The sequence below is a fragment of the Platalea leucorodia genome (genome assembly GCF_965183815.1).
Source record: "Platalea leucorodia genome assembly, chromosome: 24".
Taxonomy (NCBI): domain Eukaryota; kingdom Metazoa; phylum Chordata; class Aves; order Pelecaniformes; family Threskiornithidae; genus Platalea; species Platalea leucorodia.
The window spans coordinates 1,784,709-1,804,964 of record NC_138846.1 but is presented as its reverse complement, the minus strand read 5'-3'; the positions used below and the strand labels follow the sequence as shown (position 1 = coordinate 1,804,964).

At 56.1% G+C, this 20,256-nt stretch overlaps 5 protein-coding genes across 5 annotated transcripts; all 5 read left to right on the top strand.

Annotated features, from left to right (window-relative positions):
- Positions 1–3,341: 3,341 nt before the first annotated feature.
- Positions 3,342–3,638, top strand: LOC309600584 (feather beta keratin-like; the record flags this gene model as incomplete). Its single annotated transcript, XM_082332987.1, has 1 exon — positions 3,342–3,638. One exon carries the CDS (start codon positions 3,342–3,344, stop codon positions 3,636–3,638), a length of 297 nt encoding a protein of 98 aa, XP_082189113.1.
- A 2,683-nt stretch (positions 3,639–6,321) lies between these two features.
- On the top strand, positions 6,322–6,618 carry LOC309600583 (feather beta keratin-like; the record flags this gene model as incomplete). The annotated part of the gene is made up of 1 exon (XM_082332986.1): positions 6,322–6,618. One exon carries the CDS (start codon positions 6,322–6,324, stop codon positions 6,616–6,618), a length of 297 nt encoding a protein of 98 aa, XP_082189112.1.
- Positions 6,619–9,497: 2,879 nt separating this feature from the next.
- On the top strand, positions 9,498–9,794 carry LOC309600574 (feather beta keratin; the record flags this gene model as incomplete). Its single annotated transcript, XM_082332977.1, has 1 exon — positions 9,498–9,794. The coding sequence occupies one exon, from the start codon at positions 9,498–9,500 to the stop codon at positions 9,792–9,794; it is 297 nt and encodes a 98-aa protein (XP_082189103.1).
- Positions 9,795–13,573: 3,779 nt separating this feature from the next.
- On the top strand, positions 13,574–13,870 carry LOC309600570 (feather beta keratin-like; the record flags this gene model as incomplete). Its single annotated transcript, XM_082332970.1, has 1 exon — positions 13,574–13,870. One exon carries the CDS (start codon positions 13,574–13,576, stop codon positions 13,868–13,870), a length of 297 nt encoding a protein of 98 aa, XP_082189096.1.
- Positions 13,871–17,649: 3,779 nt separating this feature from the next.
- On the top strand, positions 17,650–17,946 carry LOC309600577 (feather beta keratin-like; the record flags this gene model as incomplete). The annotated part of the gene is made up of 1 exon (XM_082332980.1): positions 17,650–17,946. One exon carries the CDS (start codon positions 17,650–17,652, stop codon positions 17,944–17,946), a length of 297 nt encoding a protein of 98 aa, XP_082189106.1.
- Positions 17,947–20,256: the final 2,310 nt, after the last annotated feature.

Below are 20,256 nucleotides of genomic sequence, written 5' to 3'. Positions count from 1 at the left end.
GTCTCCTCGTGTTCCTTCCCTCCTGGGATGCCCAGCCAAGCTGTCCAGGGGCAAATGGGATGCTCTACAGGGCAAAGGCATGGCTGAAGGGATGTGGTGGACTCGTATCTTTCTTGCGGATTGGGAGGGTGTGTCCAACTGAAATGGTCACCTGGAGGGGACTGTCCTTTACATGTGGTATAGCCTTCCCAAAGTCACCCACATCCCTTTGTCCTGAACACACCAGACTTGTTGTGTCTCTCAGCAAACCCCTGTGTTGCTTTCCATGGCTCCAAGACACGTGTGACATGTGACAGATGGCCAAGGACTTGTACCCCTCCACTTCTGCCCCCAGACCATCTCTCTGTGCCCCTCAGGCCCCTTTCTGAAGGACTCGGCAATGTTGGCAGAGCTGCACAGTCACTGCTTGGGAGTTTCCACGACCTGTGGTCCATGACACTGAAGGCAGGGCATTTAGCCTTCTTTGTCCCTTGCCCACCAGAGGAAGGAAAGAAAGAAACTCTCCAGGAGGCAGCCATTGTGTCTTCCTGCCCTTCTGCCCTGAACTGCTCTCTCCCACCTGCTCTAGTCCTCCACGGGTGATATTTTGTCCTGTGCTCCCCCCACTCCTGCGTCAGGTAGAGTGAGGGGCACCTCCTGTGCTGTCCCGTATGCTGTGGGAACCCCTACGGTGCCTTTCCCCCTAGCTAAAGCCCTGTCTTCCCTGAAAGACAGCTGCTGTCAGCAAAATCCCCGTGCCCTGCTGTGCAGAAAGGCCCCCAGGCAATGCGCTCTCCATCAGCCTTCAGGAGCCGTGCTGAGCTGACAGCAGAAGCACGGTGGGGTGAAAATATTGTACCAGGGAGGGAGGGAAGGCAGCATCCGCAGCACGTGATCAGAGAGAGCAGGGTGCGGCAGGGCACTGGAGCCTCTGGGCAGAGCCTCGCCATAGGTGCTGGCTGTGAGAGCATCAAGGTCTGGTAGGAGACTCCACCTGTGGGTTTTCTGGGGCAGGCATCTGGTCGAAAGGGCCCTTATGAAGAAAAGACAGATTTTGCACTTGTAAAATTAATGTAAGCTTCCTTTCTTGAAGGAAGACGTTCTCGGTCCCATTGCTGTGACAGATGGAGCTGGTGTCCTGTGTCCCAGGTGCACAGGTGGTTTCCTCTTCTTGCACACCAGTGGCCTGAGTGCAGTAACAACAGGCCCAATGGCGCTGATGAGCCTCACCTGGGGTCTCTCACTCCTCCCTCTTCCCTTTGACCCAGGGCTCTATTAAAGCTCTGTCCTGAGCCCTTAGCCCTTTCTTCAGCTTGGGGGCAGGAGTGTAAGCCTCCTCTTCTTTTGCAGATTTGCTTATGCCTGACCATGAGCCCCCTTGATCCGGACCCTAAGTGGCCCACTGGTTTCCCAGCCTCTCCTTGGGTCTGTCTGGTCGTTATGGCCCTGGTCAGCAATCAGTGGGCTCTGTTGACCCAGGTTGCCACCACTGGATCTGCTCCTGACCCGTGTGGGACGACTGCCCTGCTTGATGTCAGTCCTGCTTCATCACCATGAACCTGACCATTGAGCTGGACTCTGGGCTGCACCTGTCTACTGCCTCTGCGTTTTCCTTGCTCAGGTACTGTGCAATGGGGCCATTGCTAGTGAGGCTGCTGCCCTCCTGGCCTTATGACCATGCTCGTCTCCTGGCTCCCATCCTGCAGGCAGCAGCTGGCTCTCAGTGATCCCTGACAGCATTTCTGTTGGGATGGACTTTTGCTGTCATCATCAGGTTAACAGTGTGTACCTTCTGAGCTCTCTTCATCAACTTCAATGGGGAACTTGGCCTGGGCCTCAGTGATTAGGGAGTTGCCTGTGTCTGGTGGAGTCCCAGCTGAGTTGGGGAAGGAGTTTTGTCCACCCGTTGCAAGGAGGACCTAGCTGGGGTGTCTGAGGAGTGCAGCTGGTGCGCCAAGCTGGGCTGTCATTCCTCTTGGGGACATTCAGCTCCTCTTCTGCCCCTGGAAATGCAGTGCAGAGCATTGAATCTTTCCCTTGGCATGCACCTCTGGGGAGGTCCTGACATCTGCTGCTCTGCGCACTGCCCTTGCTGGCACTGCCAGCCCTCCCTTGCTTCCGGGAAGGCTTTTAGGTTGCACGGAGATCTCGCCGAGTGCTTGGAGCTGTGTGTGCTGTCCTGTCAGTAGGTTGAGCCAAAGCAGAAGTTGAGGCGCGGACCATGGGGAGGAGGATAGCCGATGTATTGGTCCCCAGCATGTGCCTTTGTTTGTGGGGGACATGGCAGTTTAACAGGAGCGGTGATCCAATACTTGGTTGTGGAAGGGCAATGTCCTTCTTTCTGAAACCTGCCTGCGCTTGGGGACCTGTCGATGCTGCTGACAGAGGTGAGAGGGAAAAGAGCCAGGCTTATCTCTCCTGAGAGCAATGCTTTACATCACAGAAGGGCTAAAGCCCAAGGGCAGAGCTGGCATGCTTGGAAAGTGGGTGCCTGAGACAGCCCGAACTGGTTGTTAGGGAAAGCTGAGGATGTGGCTGGTCCTCAGATAGGAACCTTGTTGGAAGTCTGACATTTAATGATAGGTTTGGAAGGAAAAGAGGCCCCATGTGTTAGAACAAAACCTCACAACAAGCCCCAGGAGGGTGAGGTTGGCATAAAGTGACAGGATGGGCCATCTCCTTCTCTTTGCCTTCATCTTGTTCCTTCACTTCTGTGTCACTTCCCAGGAAACATTTTGCCCTCTAATACTGTCACTTGAAAGGAGCCTGTGCGGCTGAATGGGCATGGCATGAACAGGGAAATGAAAAGGCAGCGTTGCAGGGAACGCAAGCAGTGTCCCCATTTCTGTAATTGTGATGCTTTGCATGCAAGATGAGCCTGTTGGTAAACACATTACATGTGCAAAGGGCGCCTGTGGGCCCGGGGCGGTGTGGACCAGTATAAAAGCCAGTCCAACTGCAGGCTCCCGCATCCACTTCTCTTGCCTTCTCCTCCGTGGTGAGCAAGGTGAGCTGCAAATGCCTTCAACTGTTTCTTGTCTTTCTCCTTTTTCTCTTTGCCTTTTGGCCTCGACCGATTCTTTGCCTCGGTGTAACTTCTGCTGAGAGCCTTGTTCCTTGCTCCTGCTCCCAGCCTCTCTGTTCTCTTTGCCGCACGGGAGGGAGGTGGGAGAAAGTCTTGGGCTCTCTTTGCGGGGAAACCATGGGGCCGGGACTCCTAGTACTCTCTCCTTCCCTGCAAAGCCTGTCCCTTCTCCCCAGCCTGTGCCTCTTCTCTTGCCGAGCAGGCTGTCAGGCTGCGCCTCACATGCTGCCTCTGCTTTCCCTGCCTTCTCTCCCAGGTGCACCTCCGTCCCACAGCCATGTCCTGCTACGATCTGTGCCGTCCCTGTGGCCCAACCCCGCTTGCCAACAGCTGCAACGAGCCCTGTGTCAGGCAGTGCCAGGACTCCCGCGTGGTGATCCAGCCTTCTCCCGTGGTGGTGACCCTGCCCGGACCCATCCTCAGCTCCTTCCCCCAGAACACCGCTGTGGGATCCACCACCTCCGCGGCCGTTGGCAGCATCCTGAGTGAGGAGGGAGTGCCCATCTCCTCGGGGGGCTTTGGCCTCTCTGGCCTTGGTGGCCGCTACTGCGGCAGAAGGTGCCTGCCCTGCTAAAGGCGGGCTGGACGTCCAGTGAGTGCATCGACCAGGAAGCCCAAAGCCATGTGCCGGACTGAGGATGGAGCTGCTGGCCAGGGTTTCCAGAGGGGCTGAGCACCCTCATGCCCTCCTGCAAAGGTGCCAGCCTATGCTGTCTGGAAACACGGCCAACTGATGTCTTCTTCTTCTCCTGCGTTCTTCTCCGCATCACGAGTCCCTGTTGTCTCCTGCTCTCCTGTGCCATGGCTTCATCCTGAAGCAAGTTGAGAGGGGGCCCTGCTCATCACTCGCTCCCCATGTGTGTGTGGGAGGAACATGCGTATCCCATTGCTGTGAAGGGGTGCCTGACCGTCAGCTGCCCTTGTAGCAGCCTGGCCCGGGTCCCTTCCACCATGCACTGCTTTGTTTCACTCTTTAGACTCATTAAAGTTTATGCTGCATTGTAGCTTGAGGTCTCCTCGTGTTCCTTCCCTCCTGGGATGCCCAGCCAAGCTGTCCAGGGGCAAATGGGATGCCGTGGAGGGGGAAAGGGTGGGTGGGTAAGAGCCAATGGTGGATGTCTCTCTTGTGCCTGTAGGAGCTCAGTACCCTCAAGGGCCATGGTCACTGGAAGAGGCATGGGGCTTTGGAGGGGTGTGTGGTATTGTCTGAGTATGCCAAGGGTGGCCAGGAGTTCCCCCAAGGGACACGTGAGTACCAAGCAAGGCTGGATACTGGCTTCCAGTTGGTGAGGCAAGCCATTGGCCTGCTGGAAGACGTTTCTGTGCAGGCTAACGCCCACCTGGCCAAGGCTCTGGTCTCATGTTACCACTTGCAACGTGTCCCTTGCCCTTCCGTCCTCCAAGCACTTCTTCCAAGCCCTGGTACTGGAGGGAGTCCCAAAGGAGCTGAAGGGAGACGTGGCAGGCAGGGCAGCTGCGTGAAGGGAGATGTGAGCCCTCTGCTAGATTTTTGGCAGAATGGGGATGGGCTGAGCATGGGTGTGTAAAATGGGGAGAAGAGGGGGACTGACACACAGGGATCATCCTCCCTCATGTGGAAGTGACGGGGAGCTTTGGTGACATGTCCTGGAAACTCTGAGGAGGTCTAGAAGGGAGCAGGAAAAGCATCTTTGCCCCCATCGGAGCTGTCTTGTGGTCAGAAACGTTAGGTGTTTACAGAGTCCTTCTGTGTGTGCCACTGTGTCCTGAAGGGCCGTGAGTCTGGAGGAGATGTGCAGCAGATCGTCCAGAAGCCTCAGTCAGCTGCTGTGCAGGCTGTGCCTGGAGAGGTCCCAAGCAGTGATCCTTTTGTGCCTCGAACCAGGCCTCAAGGCTGGGAGGCTGAGGGAGTGGTACCCTGCCAGTTCTGGCCTCAGTCCCTCCTTCCCACTCCCTTGTCCTCCGCCGGTAATACTTTGGTCCTGCTGCTCCGGTCGTGCTTCAGGTAGAGTAGGAGGCGCCTCTTGTGCCGTGCTCCTCCGACTGTCCTTGCGGAGACTCGTGGACGCTGCTTGCTGCTGAGCAGGGTTGGGTGTCCTGTGGAAATCCTGCCAAGCATGTGGTCGTGCCTGGTGTGCCAGCAGTCTGGATGGGCAGCGCAGAAGTTGTGGCAAAGACGCGGGCGGGCAGAAGGACGTGTATCGATTGGCCAGCATGTGCCTTGGTCCCTAGGGTGCCTCCACCTTTGTCAGAGGTGTCCAGCAAAGAGTGTTGGGAGGGGAACAGCCTTTGTTCTTAACCACTGGTAGTCTGCTGCTTCAGGTGGGTAGGGATGAGGGAGAGAAGGAAGATGGCAAAAGAGCAAAGCTCAGTCTCGGAGAGAGAGTCTAAAACCCAAGAGCAGAGGGGCCCTGCCTAGAAAGACGCTGCCTAGTACAGCGTGAGTGCGCATAGCATGAGGGAGAGGGAGTGATGGTGCGGAGCCTTGCATGGGGCTGTCGAGGCTGAAGCCTGAGGGCTATGAGGAGAGCTGCCCCATTCATCAGGAAGCACTTTAAAGGGAGGCCCTGGAGGGCAAGGCGATGGCATCACCTGGCGTGGAGGGGTGCTCCTCATCAGTGGCTGCATCATCTGCCTGTGCTGCCGTGTCATTTCCCCTGGAAACATTTTGCCCTCTAATACTGTCACTTGAAAGGAGCCTGTCAGGCTGAATGGGCATGGCATGAACAGGGAAATGAAAAGGCAGCGTTGCAGGGTGCAAATGAACCCCCAAAATTCTTTAATTGAGGAGCTTTGCATGCAAGATGAGCCTGTTGGTAAACACATTACATGTGCAAAGGGTGCCTGTGGGCCCGGGGCGGTGTGGACCAGTATAAAAGCCAGTCCAACTGCAGGCTCCCGCATCCACTTCTCTTGCCTTCTCCTCCGTGGTGAGCAAGGTGAGCTGCAAATGCCTTCAACTGTTTCTTGTCTGTCTCCTTTTTCTCTTTGTCGTTCGGCCTCGACTGAGTCTTTGCCTCAGTTATCTTTTGCTGAGACCATTGCCAGTCATCTCTCTTGTCTTTGCCACACTGGGCTGAAGTGGGAAAAGATGGTATCTGTGTTTGCAGGGCCCAGTTGGGGACCGTGTCGCCTTATGTTCTCTTCCTCCCTACGCAGGCTGTCCCTGCTCCCCAGCCTGTGCCTTTTCTCTTGCCGAGCAGGCTGTCAGGCTGCGCCTCACATGCTGCCTCTGCTTTCCCTGCCTTCTCTCCCAGGTGCACCTCCGTCCCACAGCCATGTCCTGCTACGATCTGTGCCGTCCCTGTGGCCCAACCCCGCTTGCCAACAGCTGCAACGAGCCCTGCGTCAGGCAGTGCCAGGACTCCCGCGTGGTGATCCAGCCCTCTCCCGTGGTGGTGACCCTGCCCGGACCCATCCTCAGCTCCTTCCCCCAGAACACCGCTGTGGGATCCACCACCTCTGCTGCCGTTGGCAGCATCCTGAGTGAGGAGGGAGTGCCCATCTCCTCGGGGGGCTTTGGCCTCTCTGGCCTTGGTGGCCGCTACTGCGGCAGAAGGTGCCTGCCCTGCTAAAGGCAGGCTGGACGTCCAGTGAGTGCATCGACCAGGAAGCCCAAAGCCATGTGCCGGACTGAGGTTGGAGCTGCTGGCCATGGTTTCCAGAGGGGCTGAGCACCCTCATGCCCTCCTGCAAAGGTGTCAGCCTGTGCTGTCTGGAAACACAGCCAACTGATGTCTTCTTCTTCTCCTGCGTTCTTCTCCACATCACGAGTCCCTGTTGTCTCCTGCTCTCCTGTGCCATGGCTTCATCCTGAAGCAAGTTGAGAGGGGGCCCTGCTCATCACTCGCTCCCCATGTGTGTGTGGGAGGAACATGCGTGTCCCGTTGCTGTGAAGGGGTGCCTGACCGTCAGCTGCCCTTGTAGCAGCCTGGCCCGGGTCCCTTCCACCATGCACTGCTTTGTTTCACTCTTTAGACTCATTAAAGTTTATGCTGCATTGTAGCTTGAGGTCTCCTCGTGTTCCTTCCCTCCTGGGATGCCCAGCTAAGCTGCTCAATGGGAAATCACAGAATCGCAGCATGATTGAGGTTGGAATGGTCCTCGGGAGATCATCTGGTCCAAACCCTGCTCAAGGAGGTCTACCTAGAGTCCGTTGCTTTAGGTCCAGATGGCTTTTAGCTATCTCCAAGGTTGGCAATGTGTTCCAGTGCTTGGTGACCCGCACAGTGAAAAAGTGTTTCCTGACTTTCAGGTGGAGCTTTCTGTGTTTCCTTTTGTGCCCGTTGCCTCTGGTCCTGTCAATGGGCAGCACTGAAAAGAGCAAAACTCCTTCCTCCTTGCACCTTGCCTTCAGTTATTTAAATACCTCAATGAGGCCCTCCTCCCCCAAGCCTGCTCTTCCCAGCGCTCACTCTTTCCTCATATGTGCGACGCTCCAGTCCCTTCATCATCTGCGTGGCCTTTCCTTTGACTCTCTCCAGTATGTCTGTGTCTCTCTCGCACTGAGGAGCCCGGAACTGGACACAGTACTCCCGGTGTGGCCTCCTGAGTGCTGAGTGCAGGGGAAGGATCAAGTCCCTCACCCTGCTGGAAATACTTTGTCTAAAGCAGCCCAGGGTACAAATATATATGTTGCATTAGCAAATGTGATCCCACACAGGGTAATGGGGTGGCTGAAAGAATGTGGTGCACTTGCATCCTGTTGAGGGGTTGAGAGTGGGTGTCCCACTGAGATGGTCACCTGGAGGGGACTGTCCTTTACGTGTGACAAAGCCATCCAAAGTCACCCACATCCCCTTGTCCTGAACACACCAGGCTTGTTGTGTCTCTCAGCAAATGCCTGCGATGCCTTCGTCGGCTCCAAGACGTGTGTGGTGTGTGACAGATGGCCAAGGACTTGTACCCCTCCACTTCTGCCCCCAGACCATCTCTCTGTGCCCCTCAGGCCCCTTTCTGAAGGACTCGGCAATGTTGGCAGAGCTGCACGGTCACTGCTTGGGAGTTTCCATGACCTGTGGCCCATGACACTGAAAGCAGGGCGCTTAGCAAGTCCTTCTCCATCCCCTGCCCACCAGAGGAAGGAAAGAAAGGAACTCTCCAGGATGCAGCCTTTGTGTCTTCCTGCCCCTCTGCCCTGAACTGTAAGAGCACCAACAGCAGGGAAGGAAGTAACCTTGCTCGTGTGTGAAGTTGTCACATAGTTGGTGATGTAGGAGAGGACAAGCTGCCTGTCCTTTCCTCCCACCTGCTCTAGTCCTCCATGGGTGATGTTTTGCCTGTTATTGAGTTGGTGTGCAGGATCAAAGAAGCCTTGGGCTATGGCAGCCTTGGGGATGAAGAAGGAAGAGTTGGGAAGCCCCAGCACTGACCCTTGGTGCTGGGAGCGGGGCGGGGAGTAGACCTCGTGTGTGCTGGAGAGGATTGTCTCTGCTTCTCAAATATCCTTCTCCTGTTGACTGGAGGCTGCTGGAGGCTCTCCAGATAAGGTAAGGAAAGGCAAAGAGCATATGGATTTCTCTTGATGTTAAATTGCTGAGCCTAAAACCCTACAGGGTATCCAAGGTGACTGGGAAATTCATGCCTAAATTTGATGGAGTGAGGTATTAGGTTACGCAATGGATACAGTGACTCCTGTCACAGAAAATTCTTTTTAAGTCTAGCATTGTATTTTAGGGTTGCAAGAAAACATGCCCCGTTCATTATGAGAATCCTTAAAGTCGGACCCTGGAGGGCAAGGCGATGGCATCACCTGGGAGGTGGGACACTCCTCATCACTGGCTGCACCATCTGCCTATGCTGACGGGTCGTTTCCCCTGGAAACATTTTGCCCTCTAATACTGTCACTTGAAAGGAGCCTGTGCGGCTGAATGGGCATGGCATGAACAGGGAAATGAAAAGGCAGCGTTGCAGGGAACGCAAGCAGTGTCCCCATTTCTGTAATTGTGATGCTTTGCATGCAAGATGAGCCTGTTGGTAAACACATTACATGTGCAAAGGGTGCCTGTGGGCCCGGGGCGGTGTGGACCAGTATAAAAGCCAGTCCAACTGCAGGCTCCCGCATCCACTTCTCTTGCCTTCTCCTCCGTGGTGAGCAAGGTGAGCTGCAAATACCTTCAACTGTTTCTTGTCTTTCTCCTTTTTCTCTTTGCTTTTTGGCCTCGACTGAGTCTTTGCCTCGGTGTAACTTCTGCTGGGAGCCTTGCTCCTTGCTCCTGCTCCCAGCCTCTCTGTTCTCTTTGCCACACGGGAGGGAGGTGGGAGAAAGTCTTGGGCTCTCTTTGCGAGGAAACCATGGGGCCGGGACTCCTAGTACTCTCTCCTTCCCTGCAAAGCCTGTCCCTTCTCCCCAGCCTGTGCCTCTTCTCTTGCCGAGCAGGCTGTCAGGCTGCGCCTCACATGCTGCCTCTGCTTTCCCTGCCTTCTCTCCCAGGTGCACCTCCATCCCACAGCCATGTCCTGCTACGATCTGTGCCGTCCCTGTGGCCCAACCCCGCTTGCCAACAGCTGCAACGAGCCCTGCGTCAGGCAGTGCCAGGACTCCCGGGTGATTATTGAACCATCTCCCGTGGTGGTGACCCTGCCCGGACCCATCCTCAGCTCCTTCCCCCAGAACACCGCTGTGGGATCCACCACCTCCGCGGCCGTTGGCAGCATCTTGAGTGCTGAGGGAGTGCCCATCTCCTCGGGGGGCTTTGGCCTCTCTGGCCTTGGTGGCCGCTACTGCGGCAGAAGGTGCCTGCCCTGCTAAAGGCAGGCTGGATGTCCAGTGAGTGCATCGACCAGGAAGCCCAAAGCCATGTGCCGGACTGAGGATGGAGCTGCTGGCCAGGGTTTCCAGAGGGGCTGAGCACCCTCATGCCCTCCTGCAAAGGTGCCAGCCTGTGCTGTCTGGAAACACAGCCAACTGATGTCTTCGTCTTCTCCTGCGTTCTTCTCCGCATCACGAGTCCCTGTTGTCTCCTGCTCTCCTGTGCCATGGCTTCATCCTGAAGCAAGTTGAGAGGGGGCCCTGCTCATCACCCCCTCCCCATGTGTGTGTGGGAGGAACATGCGTGTCCCATTGCTGTGAAGGGGTGCCTGACCGTCAGCTGCCCTTGTAGCAGCCTGGCCCGGGTCCCTTCCACCATGCACTGCTTTGTTTCACTCTTTAGACTCATTAAAGTTTATGCTGCATTGTAGCTTGAGGTCTCCTCGTGTTCCTTCCCTCCTGGGATGCCCAGCCAAGCTGTCCAGGGGCAAATGGGATGCTCTACAGGGCAAAGGCATGGCTGAAGGGATGTGGTGGACTCGTATCTTTCTTGCGGATTGGGAGGGTGTGTCCAACTGAAATGGTCACCTGGAGGGGACTGTCCTTTACATGTGGTATAGCCTTCCCAAAGTCACCCACATCCCTTTGTCCTGAACACACCAGACTTGTTGTGTCTCTCAGCAAACCCCTGTGTTGCTTTCCATGGCTCCAAGACACGTGTGACGTGTGACAGATGGCCAAGGACTTGTACCCCTCCACTTCTGCCCCCAGACCATCTCTCTGTGCCCCTCAGGCCCCTTTCTGAAGGACTCGGCAATGTTGGCAGAGCTGCACAGTCACTGCTTGGGAGTTTCCACGACCTGTGGTCCATGACACTGAAGGCAGGGCATTTAGCCTTCTTTGTCCCTTGCCCACCAGAGGAAGGAAAGAAAGAAACTCTCCAGGAGGCAGCCATTGTGTCTTCCTGCCCTTCTGCCCTGAACTGCTCTCTCCCACCTGCTCTAGTCCTCCACGGGTGATATTTTGTCCTGTGCTCCCCCCACTCCTGCGTCAGGTAGAGTGAGGGGCACCTCCTGTGCTGTCCCGTATGCTGTGGGAACCCCTACGGTGCCTTTCCCCCTAGCTAAAGCCCTGTCTTCCCTGAAAGACAGCTGCTGTCAGCAAAATCCCCATGCCCTGCTGTGCAGAAAGGCCCCCAGGCAATGCGCTCTCCATCAGCCTTCAGGAGCCGTGCTGAGCTGACAGCAGAAGCACGGTGGGGTGAAAATATTGTACCAGGGAGGGAGGGAAGGCAGCATCCGCAGCACGTGATCAGAGAGAGCAGGGTGCGGCAGGGCACTGGAGCCTCTGGGCAGAGCCTCGCCATAGGTGCTGGCTGTGAGAGCATCAAGGTCTGGTAGGAGACTCCACCTGTGGGTTTTCTGGGGCAGGCATCTGGTCGAAAGGGCCCTTATGAAGAAAAGACAGATTTTGCACTTGTAAAATTAATGTAAGCTTCCTTTCTTGAAGGAAGACGTTCTCGGTCCCATTGCTGTGACAGATGGAGCTGGTGTCCTGTGTCCCAGGTGCACAGGTGGTTTCCTCTTCTTGCACACCAGTGGCCTGAGTGCAGTAACAACAGGCCCAATGGTGCTGATGAGCCTCACCTGGGGTCTCTCACTCCTCCCTCTTCCCTTTGACCCAGGGCTCTATTAAAGCTCTGTCCTGAGCCCTTAGCCCTTTCTTCAGCTTGGGGGCAGGAGTGTAAGCCTCCTCTTCTTTTGCAGATTTGCTTATGCCTGACCATGAGCCCCCTTGATCCGGACCCTAAGTGGCCCACTGGTTTCCCAGCCTCTCCTTGGGTCTGTCTGGTCGTTATGGCCCTGGTCAGCAATCAGTGGGCTCTGTTGACCCAGGTTGCCACCACTGGATCTGCTCCTGACCCGTGTGGGACGACTGCCCTGCTTGATGTCAGTCCTGCTTCATCACCATGAACCTGACCATTGAGCTGGACTCTGGGCTGCACCTGTCTACTGCCTCTGCGTTTTCCTTGCTCAGGTACTGTGCAATGGGGCCATTGCTAGTGAGGCTGCTGCCCTCCTGGCCTTATGACCATGCTCGTCTCCTGGCTCCCATCCTGCAGGCAGCAGCTGGCTCTCAGTGATCCCTGACAGCATTTCTGTTGGGATGGACTTTTGCTGTCATCATCAGGTTAACAGTGTGTACCTTCTGAGCTCTCTTCATCAACTTCAATGGGGAACTTGGCCTGGGCCTCAGTGATTAGGGAGTTGCCTGTGTCTGGTGGAGTCCCAGCTGAGTTGGGGAAGGAGTTTTGTCCACCCGTTGCAAGGAGGACCTAGCTGGGGTGTCTGAGGAGTGCAGCTGGTGCGCCAAGCTGGGCTGTCATTCCTCTTGGGGACATTCAGCTCCTCTTCTGCCCCTGGAAATGCAGTGCAGAGCATTGAATCTTTCCCTTGGCATGCACCTCTGGGGAGGTCCTGACATCTGCTGCTCTGCGCACTGCCCTTGCTGGCACTGCCAGCCCTCCCTTGCTTCCGGGAAGGCTTTTAGGTTGCACGGAGATCTCGCCGAGTGCTTGGAGCTGTGTGTGCTGTCCTGTCAGTAGGTTGAGCCAAAGCAGAAGTTGAGGCGCGGACCATGGGGAGGAGGATAGCCGATGTATTGGTCCCCAGCATGTGCCTTTGTTTGTGGGGGACATGGCAGTTTAACAGGAGCGGTGATCCAATACTTGGTTGTGGAAGGGCAATGTCCTTCTTTCTGAAACCTGCCTGCGCTTGGGGACCTGTCGATGCTGCTGACAGAGGTGAGAGGGAAAAGAGCCAGGCTTATCTCTCCTGAGAGCAATGCTTTACATCACAGAAGGGCTAAAGCCCAAGGGCAGAGCTGGCATGCTTGGAAAGTGGGTGCCTGAGACAGCCCGAACTGGTTGTTAGGGAAAGCTGAGGATGTGGCTGGTCCTCAGATAGGAACCTTGTTGGAAGTCTGGCATTTAATGATAGGTTTGGAAGGAAAAGAGGCCCCATGTGTTAGAACAAAACCTCACAACAAGCCCCAGGAGGGTGAGGTTGGCATAAACTGACAGGATGGGCCATCTCCTTCTCTTTGCCTTCATCTTGTTCCTTCACTTCTGTGTCACTTCCCAGGAAACATTTTGCCCTCTAATACTGTCACTTGAAAGGAGCCTGTGTGGCTGAATGGGCATGGCATGAACAGGGAAATGAAAAGGCAGCGTTGCAGGGAAACGCAAGCAGTGTCCCCATTTCTGTAATTGTGATGCTTTGCATGCAAGATGAGCCTGTTGGTAAACACATTACATGTGCAAAGGGCACCTCTGGGCCCGGGGCGGTGTGGACCAGTATAAAAGCCAGTCCAACTGCAGGCTCCCGCATCCACTTCTCTTGCCTTCTCCTCCGTGGTGAGCAAGGTGAGCTGCAAATGCCTTCAACTGTTTCTTGTCTTTCTCCTTTTTCTCTTTGCTTTTTGGCCTCGACTGAGTCTTTGCCTCGGTGTAACTTCTGCTGGGAGCCTTGCTCCTTGCTCCTGCTCCCAGCCTCTCTGTTCTCTTTGCCACACGGGAGGGAGGTGGGAGAAAGTCTTGGGCTCTCTTTGCGAGGAAACCATGGGGCCGGGACTCCTAGTACTCTCTCCTTCCCTGCAAAGCCTGTCCCTTCTCCCCAGCCTGTGCCTCTTCTCTTGCCGAGCAGGCTGTCAGGCTGCGCCTCACATGCTGCCTCTGCTTTCCCTGCCTTCTCTCCCAGGTGCACCTCCGTCCCACAGCCATGTCCTGCTACGATCTGTGCCGTCCCTGTGGCCCAACCCCGCTTGCCAACAGCTGCAACGAGCCCTGCGTCAGGCAGTGCCAGGACTCCCGCGTGGTGATCCAGCCCTCTCCCGTGGTGGTGACCCTGCCCGGACCCATCCTCAGCTCCTTCCCCCAGAACACCGCTGTGGGATCCACCACCTCTGCTGCCGTTGGCAGCATCCTGAGTGAGGAGGGAGTGCCCATCTCCTCGGGGGGCTTTGGCCTCTCTGGCCTTGGTGGCCGCTACTGCGGCAGAAGGTGCCTGCCCTGCTAAAGGCAGGCTGGACGTCCAGTGAGTGCATCGACCAGGAAGCCCAAAGCCATGTGCCGGACTGAGGATGGAGTTGCTGGCCAGGGTTTCCAGAGGGGCTGAGCACCCTCATGCCCTCCTGCAAAGGTGCCAGCCTGTGCTGTCTGGAAACACAGCCAACTGATGTCTTCGTCTTCTCCTGCGTTCTTCTCCGCATCACGAGTCCCTGTTGTCTCCTGCTCTCCTGTGCCATGGCTTCATCCTGAAGCAAGTTGAGAGGGGGCCCTGCTCATCACCCCCTCCCCATGTGTGTGTGGGAGGAACATGCGTGTCCCATTGCTGTGAAGGGGTGCCTGACCGTCAGCTGCCCTTGTAGCAGCCTGGCCCGGGTCCCTTCCACCATGCACTGCTTTGTTTCACTCTTTAGACTCATTAAAGTTTATGCTGCATTGTAGCTTGAGGTCTCCTCGTGTTCCTTCCCTCCTGGGATGCCCAGCCAAGCTGTCCAGGGGCAAATGGGATGCTCTACAGGGCAAAGGCATGGCTGAAGGGATGTGGTGGACTCGTATCTTTCTTGCGGATTGGGAGGGTGTGTCCAACTGAAATGGTCACCTGGAGGGGACTGTCCTTTACATGTGGTATAGCCTTCCCAAAGTCACCCACATCCCTTTGTCCTGAACACACCAGACTTGTTGTGTCTCTCAGCAAACCCCTGTGTTGCTTTCCATGGCTCCAAGACACGTGTGACGTGTGACAGATGGCCAAGGACTTGTACCCCTCCACTTCTGCCCCCAGACCATCTCTCTGTGCCCCTCAGGCCCCTTTCTGAAGGACTCGGCAATGTTGGCAGAGCTGCACAGTCACTGCTTGGGAGTTTCCACGACCTGTGGTCCATGACACTGAAGGCAGGGCATTTAGCCTTCTTTGTCCCTTGCCCACCAGAGGAAGGAAAGAAAGAAACTCTCCAGGAGGCAGCCATTGTGTCTTCCTGCCCTTCTGCCCTGAACTGCTCTCTCCCACCTGCTCTAGTCCTCCACGGGTGATATTTTGTCCTGTGCTCCCCCCACTCCTGCGTCAGGTAGAGTGAGGGGCACCTCCTGTGCTGTCCCGTATGCTGTGGGAACCCCTACGGTGCCTTTCCCCCTAGCTAAAGCCCTGTCTTCCCTGAAAGACAGCTGCTGTCAGCAAAATCCCCATGCCCTGCTGTGCAGAAAGGCCCCCAGGCAATGCGCTCTCCATCAGCCTTCAGGAGCCGTGCTGAGCTGACAGCAGAAGCACGGTGGGGTGAAAATATTGTACCAGGGAGGGAGGGAAGGCAGCATCCGCAGCACGTGATCAGAGAGAGCAGGGTGCGGCAGGGCACTGGAGCCTCTGGGCAGAGCCTCGCCATAGGTGCTGGCTGTGAGAGCATCAAGGTCTGGTAGGAGACTCCACCTGTGGGTTTTCTGGGGCAGGCATCTGGTCGAAAGGGCCCTTATGAAGAAAAGACAGATTTTGCACTTGTAAAATTAATGTAAGCTTCCTTTCTTGAAGGAAGACGTTCTCGGTCCCATTGCTGTGACAGATGGAGCTGGTGTCCTGTGTCCCAGGTGCACAGGTGGTTTCCTCTTCTTGCACACCAGTGGCCTGAGTGCAGTAACAACAGGCCCAATGGCGCTGATGAGCCTCACCTGGGGTCTCTCACTCCTCCCTCTTCCCTTTGACCCAGGGCTCTATTAAAGCTCTGTCCTGAGCCCTTAGCCCTTTCTTCAGCTTGGGGGCAGGAGTGTAAGCCTCCTCTTCTTTTGCAGATTTGCTTATGCCTGACCATGAGCCCCCTTGATCCGGACCCTAAGTGGCCCACTGGTTTCCCAGCCTCTCCTTGGGTCTGTCTGGTCGTTATGGCCCTGGTCAGCAATCAGTGGGCTCTGTTGACCCAGGTTGCCACCACTGGATCTGCTCCTGACCCGTGTGGGACGACTGCCCTGCTTGATGTCAGTCCTGCTTCATCACCATGAACCTGACCATTGAGCTGGACTCTGGGCTGCACCTGTCTACTGCCTCTGCGTTTTCCTTGCTCAGGTACTGTGCAATGGGGCCATTGCTAGTGAGGCTGCTGCCCTCCTGGCCTTATGACCATGCTCGTCTCCTGGCTCCCATCCTGCAGGCAGCAGCTGGCTCTCAGTGATCCCTGACAGCATTTCTGTTGGGATGGACTTTTGCTGTCATCATCAGGTTAACAGTGTGTACCTTCTGAGCTCTCTTCATCAACTTCAATGGGGAACTTGGCCTGGGCCTCAGTGATTAGGGAGTTGCCTGTGTCTGGTGGAGTCCCAGCTGAGTTGGGGAAGGAGTTTTGTCCACCCGTTGCAAGGAGGACCTAGCTGGGGTGTCTGAGGAGTGCAGCTGGTGCGCCAAGCTGGGCTGTCATTCCTCTTGGGGACATTCAGCTCCTCTTCTGCCCCTGGAAATGCAGTGCAGAGCATTGAATCTTTCCCTTGGCATGCACCTCTGGGGAGGTCCTGACATCTGCTGCTCTGCGCACTGCCCTTGCTGGCACTGCCAGCCCTCCCTTGCTTCCGGGAAGGCTTTTAGGTTGCACGGAGATCTCGCCGAGTGCTTGGAGCTGTGTGTGCTGTCCTGTCAGTAGGTTGAGCCAAAGCAGAAGTTGAGGCGCGGACCATGGGGAGGAGGATAGCCGATGTATTGGTCCCCAGCATGTGCCTTTGTTTGTGGGGGACATGGCAGTTTAACAGGAGCGGTGATCCAATACTTGGTTGTGGAAGGGCAATGTCCTTCTTTCTGAAACCTGCCTGCGCTTGGGGACCTGTCGATGCTGCTGACAGAGGTGAGAGGGAAAAGAGCCAGGCTTATCTCTCCTGAGAGCAATGCTTTACATCACAGAAGGGCTAAAGCCCAAGGGCAGAGCTGGCATGCTTGGAAAGTGGGTGCCTGAGACAGCCCGAACTGGTTGTTAGGGAAAGCTGAGGATGTGGCTGGTCCTCAGATAGGAACCTTGTTGGAAGTCTGGCATTTAATGATAGGTTTGGAAGGAAAAGAGGCCCCATGTGTTAGAACAAAACCTCACAACAAGCCCCAGGAGGGTGAGGTTGGCATAAACTGACAGGATGGGCCATCTCCTTCTCTTTGCCTTCATCTTGTTCCTTCACTTCTGTGTCACTTCCCAGGAAACATTTTGCCCTCTAATACTGTCACTTGAAAGGAGCCTGTGTGGCTGAATGGGCATGGCATGAACAGGGAAATGAAAAGGCAGCGTTGCAGGGAAACGCAAGCAGTGTCCCCATTTCTGTAATTGTGATGCTTTGCATGCAAGATGAGCCTGTTGGTAAACACATTACATGTGCAAAGGGCACCTCTGGGCCCGGGGCGGTGTGGACCAGTATAAAAGCCAGTCCAACTGCAGGCTCCCGCATCCACTTCTCTTGCCTTCTCCTCCGTGGTGAGCAAGGTGAGCTGCAAATGCCTTCAACTGTTTCTTGTCTTTCTCCTTTTTCTCTTTGCTTTTTGGCCTCGACTGAGTCTTTGCCTCGGTGTAACTTCTGCTGGGAGCCTTGCTCCTTGCTCCTGCTCCCAGCCTCTCTGTTCTCTTTGCCACACGGGAGGGAGGTGGGAGAAAGTCTTGGGCTCTCTTTGCGAGGAAACCATGGGGCCGGGACTCCTAGTACTCTCTCCTTCCCTGCAAAGCCTGTCCCTTCTCCCCAGCCTGTGCCTCTTCTCTTGCCGAGCAGGCTGTCAGGCTGCGCCTCACATGCTGCCTCTGCTTTCCCTGCCTTCTCTCCCAGGTGCACCTCCGTCCCACAGCCATGTCCTGCTACGATCTGTGCCGTCCCTGTGGCCCAACCCCGCTTGCCAACAGCTGCAACGAGCCCTGCGTCAGGCAGTGCCAGGACTCCCGCGTGGTGATCCAGCCCTCTCCCGTGGTGGTGACCCTGCCCGGACCCATCCTCAGCTCCTTCCCCCAGAACACCGCTGTGGGATCCACCACCTCTGCTGCCGTTGGCAGCATCCTGAGTGAGGAGGGAGTGCCCATCTCCTCGGGGGGCTTTGGCCTCTCTGGCCTTGGTGGCCGCTACTGCGGCAGAAGGTGCCTGCCCTGCTAAAGGCGGGCTGGACGTCCAGTGAGTGCATCGACCAGGAAGCCCAAAGCCATGTGCCGGACTGAGGATGGAGTTGCTGGCCAGGGTTTCCAGAGGGGCTGAGCACCCTCATGCCCTCCTGCAAAGGTGCCAGCCTGTGCTGTCTGGAAACACAGCCAACTGATGTCTTCGTCTTCTCCTGCGTTCTTCTCCGCATCACGAGTCCCTGTTGTCTCCTGCTCTCCTGTGCCATGGCTTCATCCTGAAGCAAGTTGAGAGGGGGCCCTGCTCATCACCCCCTCCCCATGTGTGTGTGGGAGGAACATGCGTGTCCCATTGCTGTGAAGGGGTGCCTGACCGTCAGCTGCCCTTGTAGCAGCCTGGCCCGGGTCCCTTCCACCATGCACTGCTTTGTTTCACTCTTTAGACTCATTAAAGTTTATGCTGCATTGTAGCTTGAGGTCTCCTCGTGTTCCTTCCCTCCTGGGATGCCCAGCCAAGCTGTCCAGGGGCAAATGGGATGCTCTACAGGGCAAAGGCATGGCTGAAGGGATGTGGTGGACTCGTATCTTTCTTGCGGATTGGGAGGGTGTGTCCAACTGAAATGGTCACCTGGAGGGGACTGTCCTTTACATGTGGTATAGCCTTCCCAAAGTCACCCACATCCCTTTGTCCTGAACACACCAGACTTGTTGTGTCTCTCAGCAAACCCCTGTGTTGCTTTCCATGGCTCCAAGACACGTGTGACGTGTGACAGATGGCCAAGGACTTGTACCCCTCCACTTCTGCCCCCAGACCATCTCTCTGTGCCCCTCAGGCCCCTTTCTGAAGGACTCGGCAATGTTGGCAGAGCTGCACAGTCACTGCTTGGGAGTTTCCACGACCTGTGGTCCATGACACTGAAGGCAGGGCATTTAGCCTTCTTTGTCCCTTGCCCACCAGAGGAAGGAAAGAAAGAAACTCTCCAGGAGGCAGCCATTGTGTCTTCCTGCCCTTCTGCCCTGAACTGCTCTCTCCCACCTGCTCTAGTCCTCCACGGGTGATATTTTGTCCTGTGCTCCCCCCACTCCTGCGTCAGGTAGAGTGAGGGGCACCTCCTGTGCTGTCCCGTATGCTGTGGGAACCCCTACGGTGCCTTTCCCCCTAGCTAAAGCCCTGTCTTCCCTGAAAGACAGCTGCTGTCAGCAAAATCCCCATGCCCTGCTGTGCAGAAAGGCCCCCAGGCAATGCGCTCTCCATCAGCCTTCAGGAGCCGTGCTGAGCTGACAGCAGAAGCACGGTGGGGTGAAAATATTGTACCAGGGAGGGAGGGAAGGCAGCATCCGCAGCACGTGATCAGAGAGAGCAGGGTGCGGCAGGGCACTGGAGCCTCTGGGCAGAGCCTCGCCATAGTTGCTGGCTGTGAGAGCATCAAGGTCTGGTAGGAGACTCCACCTGTGGGTTTTCTGGGGCAGGCATCTGGTCGAAAGGGCCCTTATGAAGAAAAGACAGATTTTGCACTTGTAAAATTAATGTAAGCTTCCTTTCTTGAAGGAAGACGTTCTCGGTCCCATTGCTGTGACAGATGGAGCTGGTGTCCTGTGTCCCAGGTGCACAGGTGGTTTCCTCTTCTTGCACACCAGTGGCCTGAGTGCAGTAACAACAGGCCCAATGGTGCTGATGAGCCTCACCTGGGGTCTCTCACTCCTCCCTCTTCCCTTTGACCCAGGGCTCTATTAAAGCTCTGTCCTGAGCCCTTAGCCCTTTCTTCAGCTTGGGGGCAGGAGTGTAAGCCTCCTCTTCTTTTGCAGATTTGCTTATGCCTGACCATGAGCCCCCTTGATCCGGACCCTAGTGGCCCACTGGTTTCCCAGCCTCTCCTTGGGTCTGTCTGGTCGTTATGGCCCTGGTCAGCAATCAGTGGGCTCTGTTGACCCAGGTTGCCACCACTGGATCTGCTCCCTGACCCCGTGTGGACGACTGCCCTGCTTGATGTCAGTCCTGCTTCATCACCATGAACCTGACCATTGAGCTGGACTCTGGGCTGCACCTGTCTACTGCCTCTGCGTTTTCCTTGCTCAGGTACTGTGCAATGGGGCCATTGCTAGTGAGGCTGCTGCCCTCCTGGCCTTATGACCATGCTCGTCTCCTGGCTCCCATCCTGCAGGCAGCAGCTGGCTCTCAGTGATCCCTGACAGCATTTTCTGTTGGATGGACTTTTGCTGTCATCATCAGGTTAACAGTGTGTACCTTCTGAGCTCTCTTCATCAACTTCAATGGGGAACTTGGCCTGGGCCTCAGTGATTAGGGAGTTGCCTGTGTCTGGTGGAGTCCCAGCTGAGTTGGGGAAGGAGT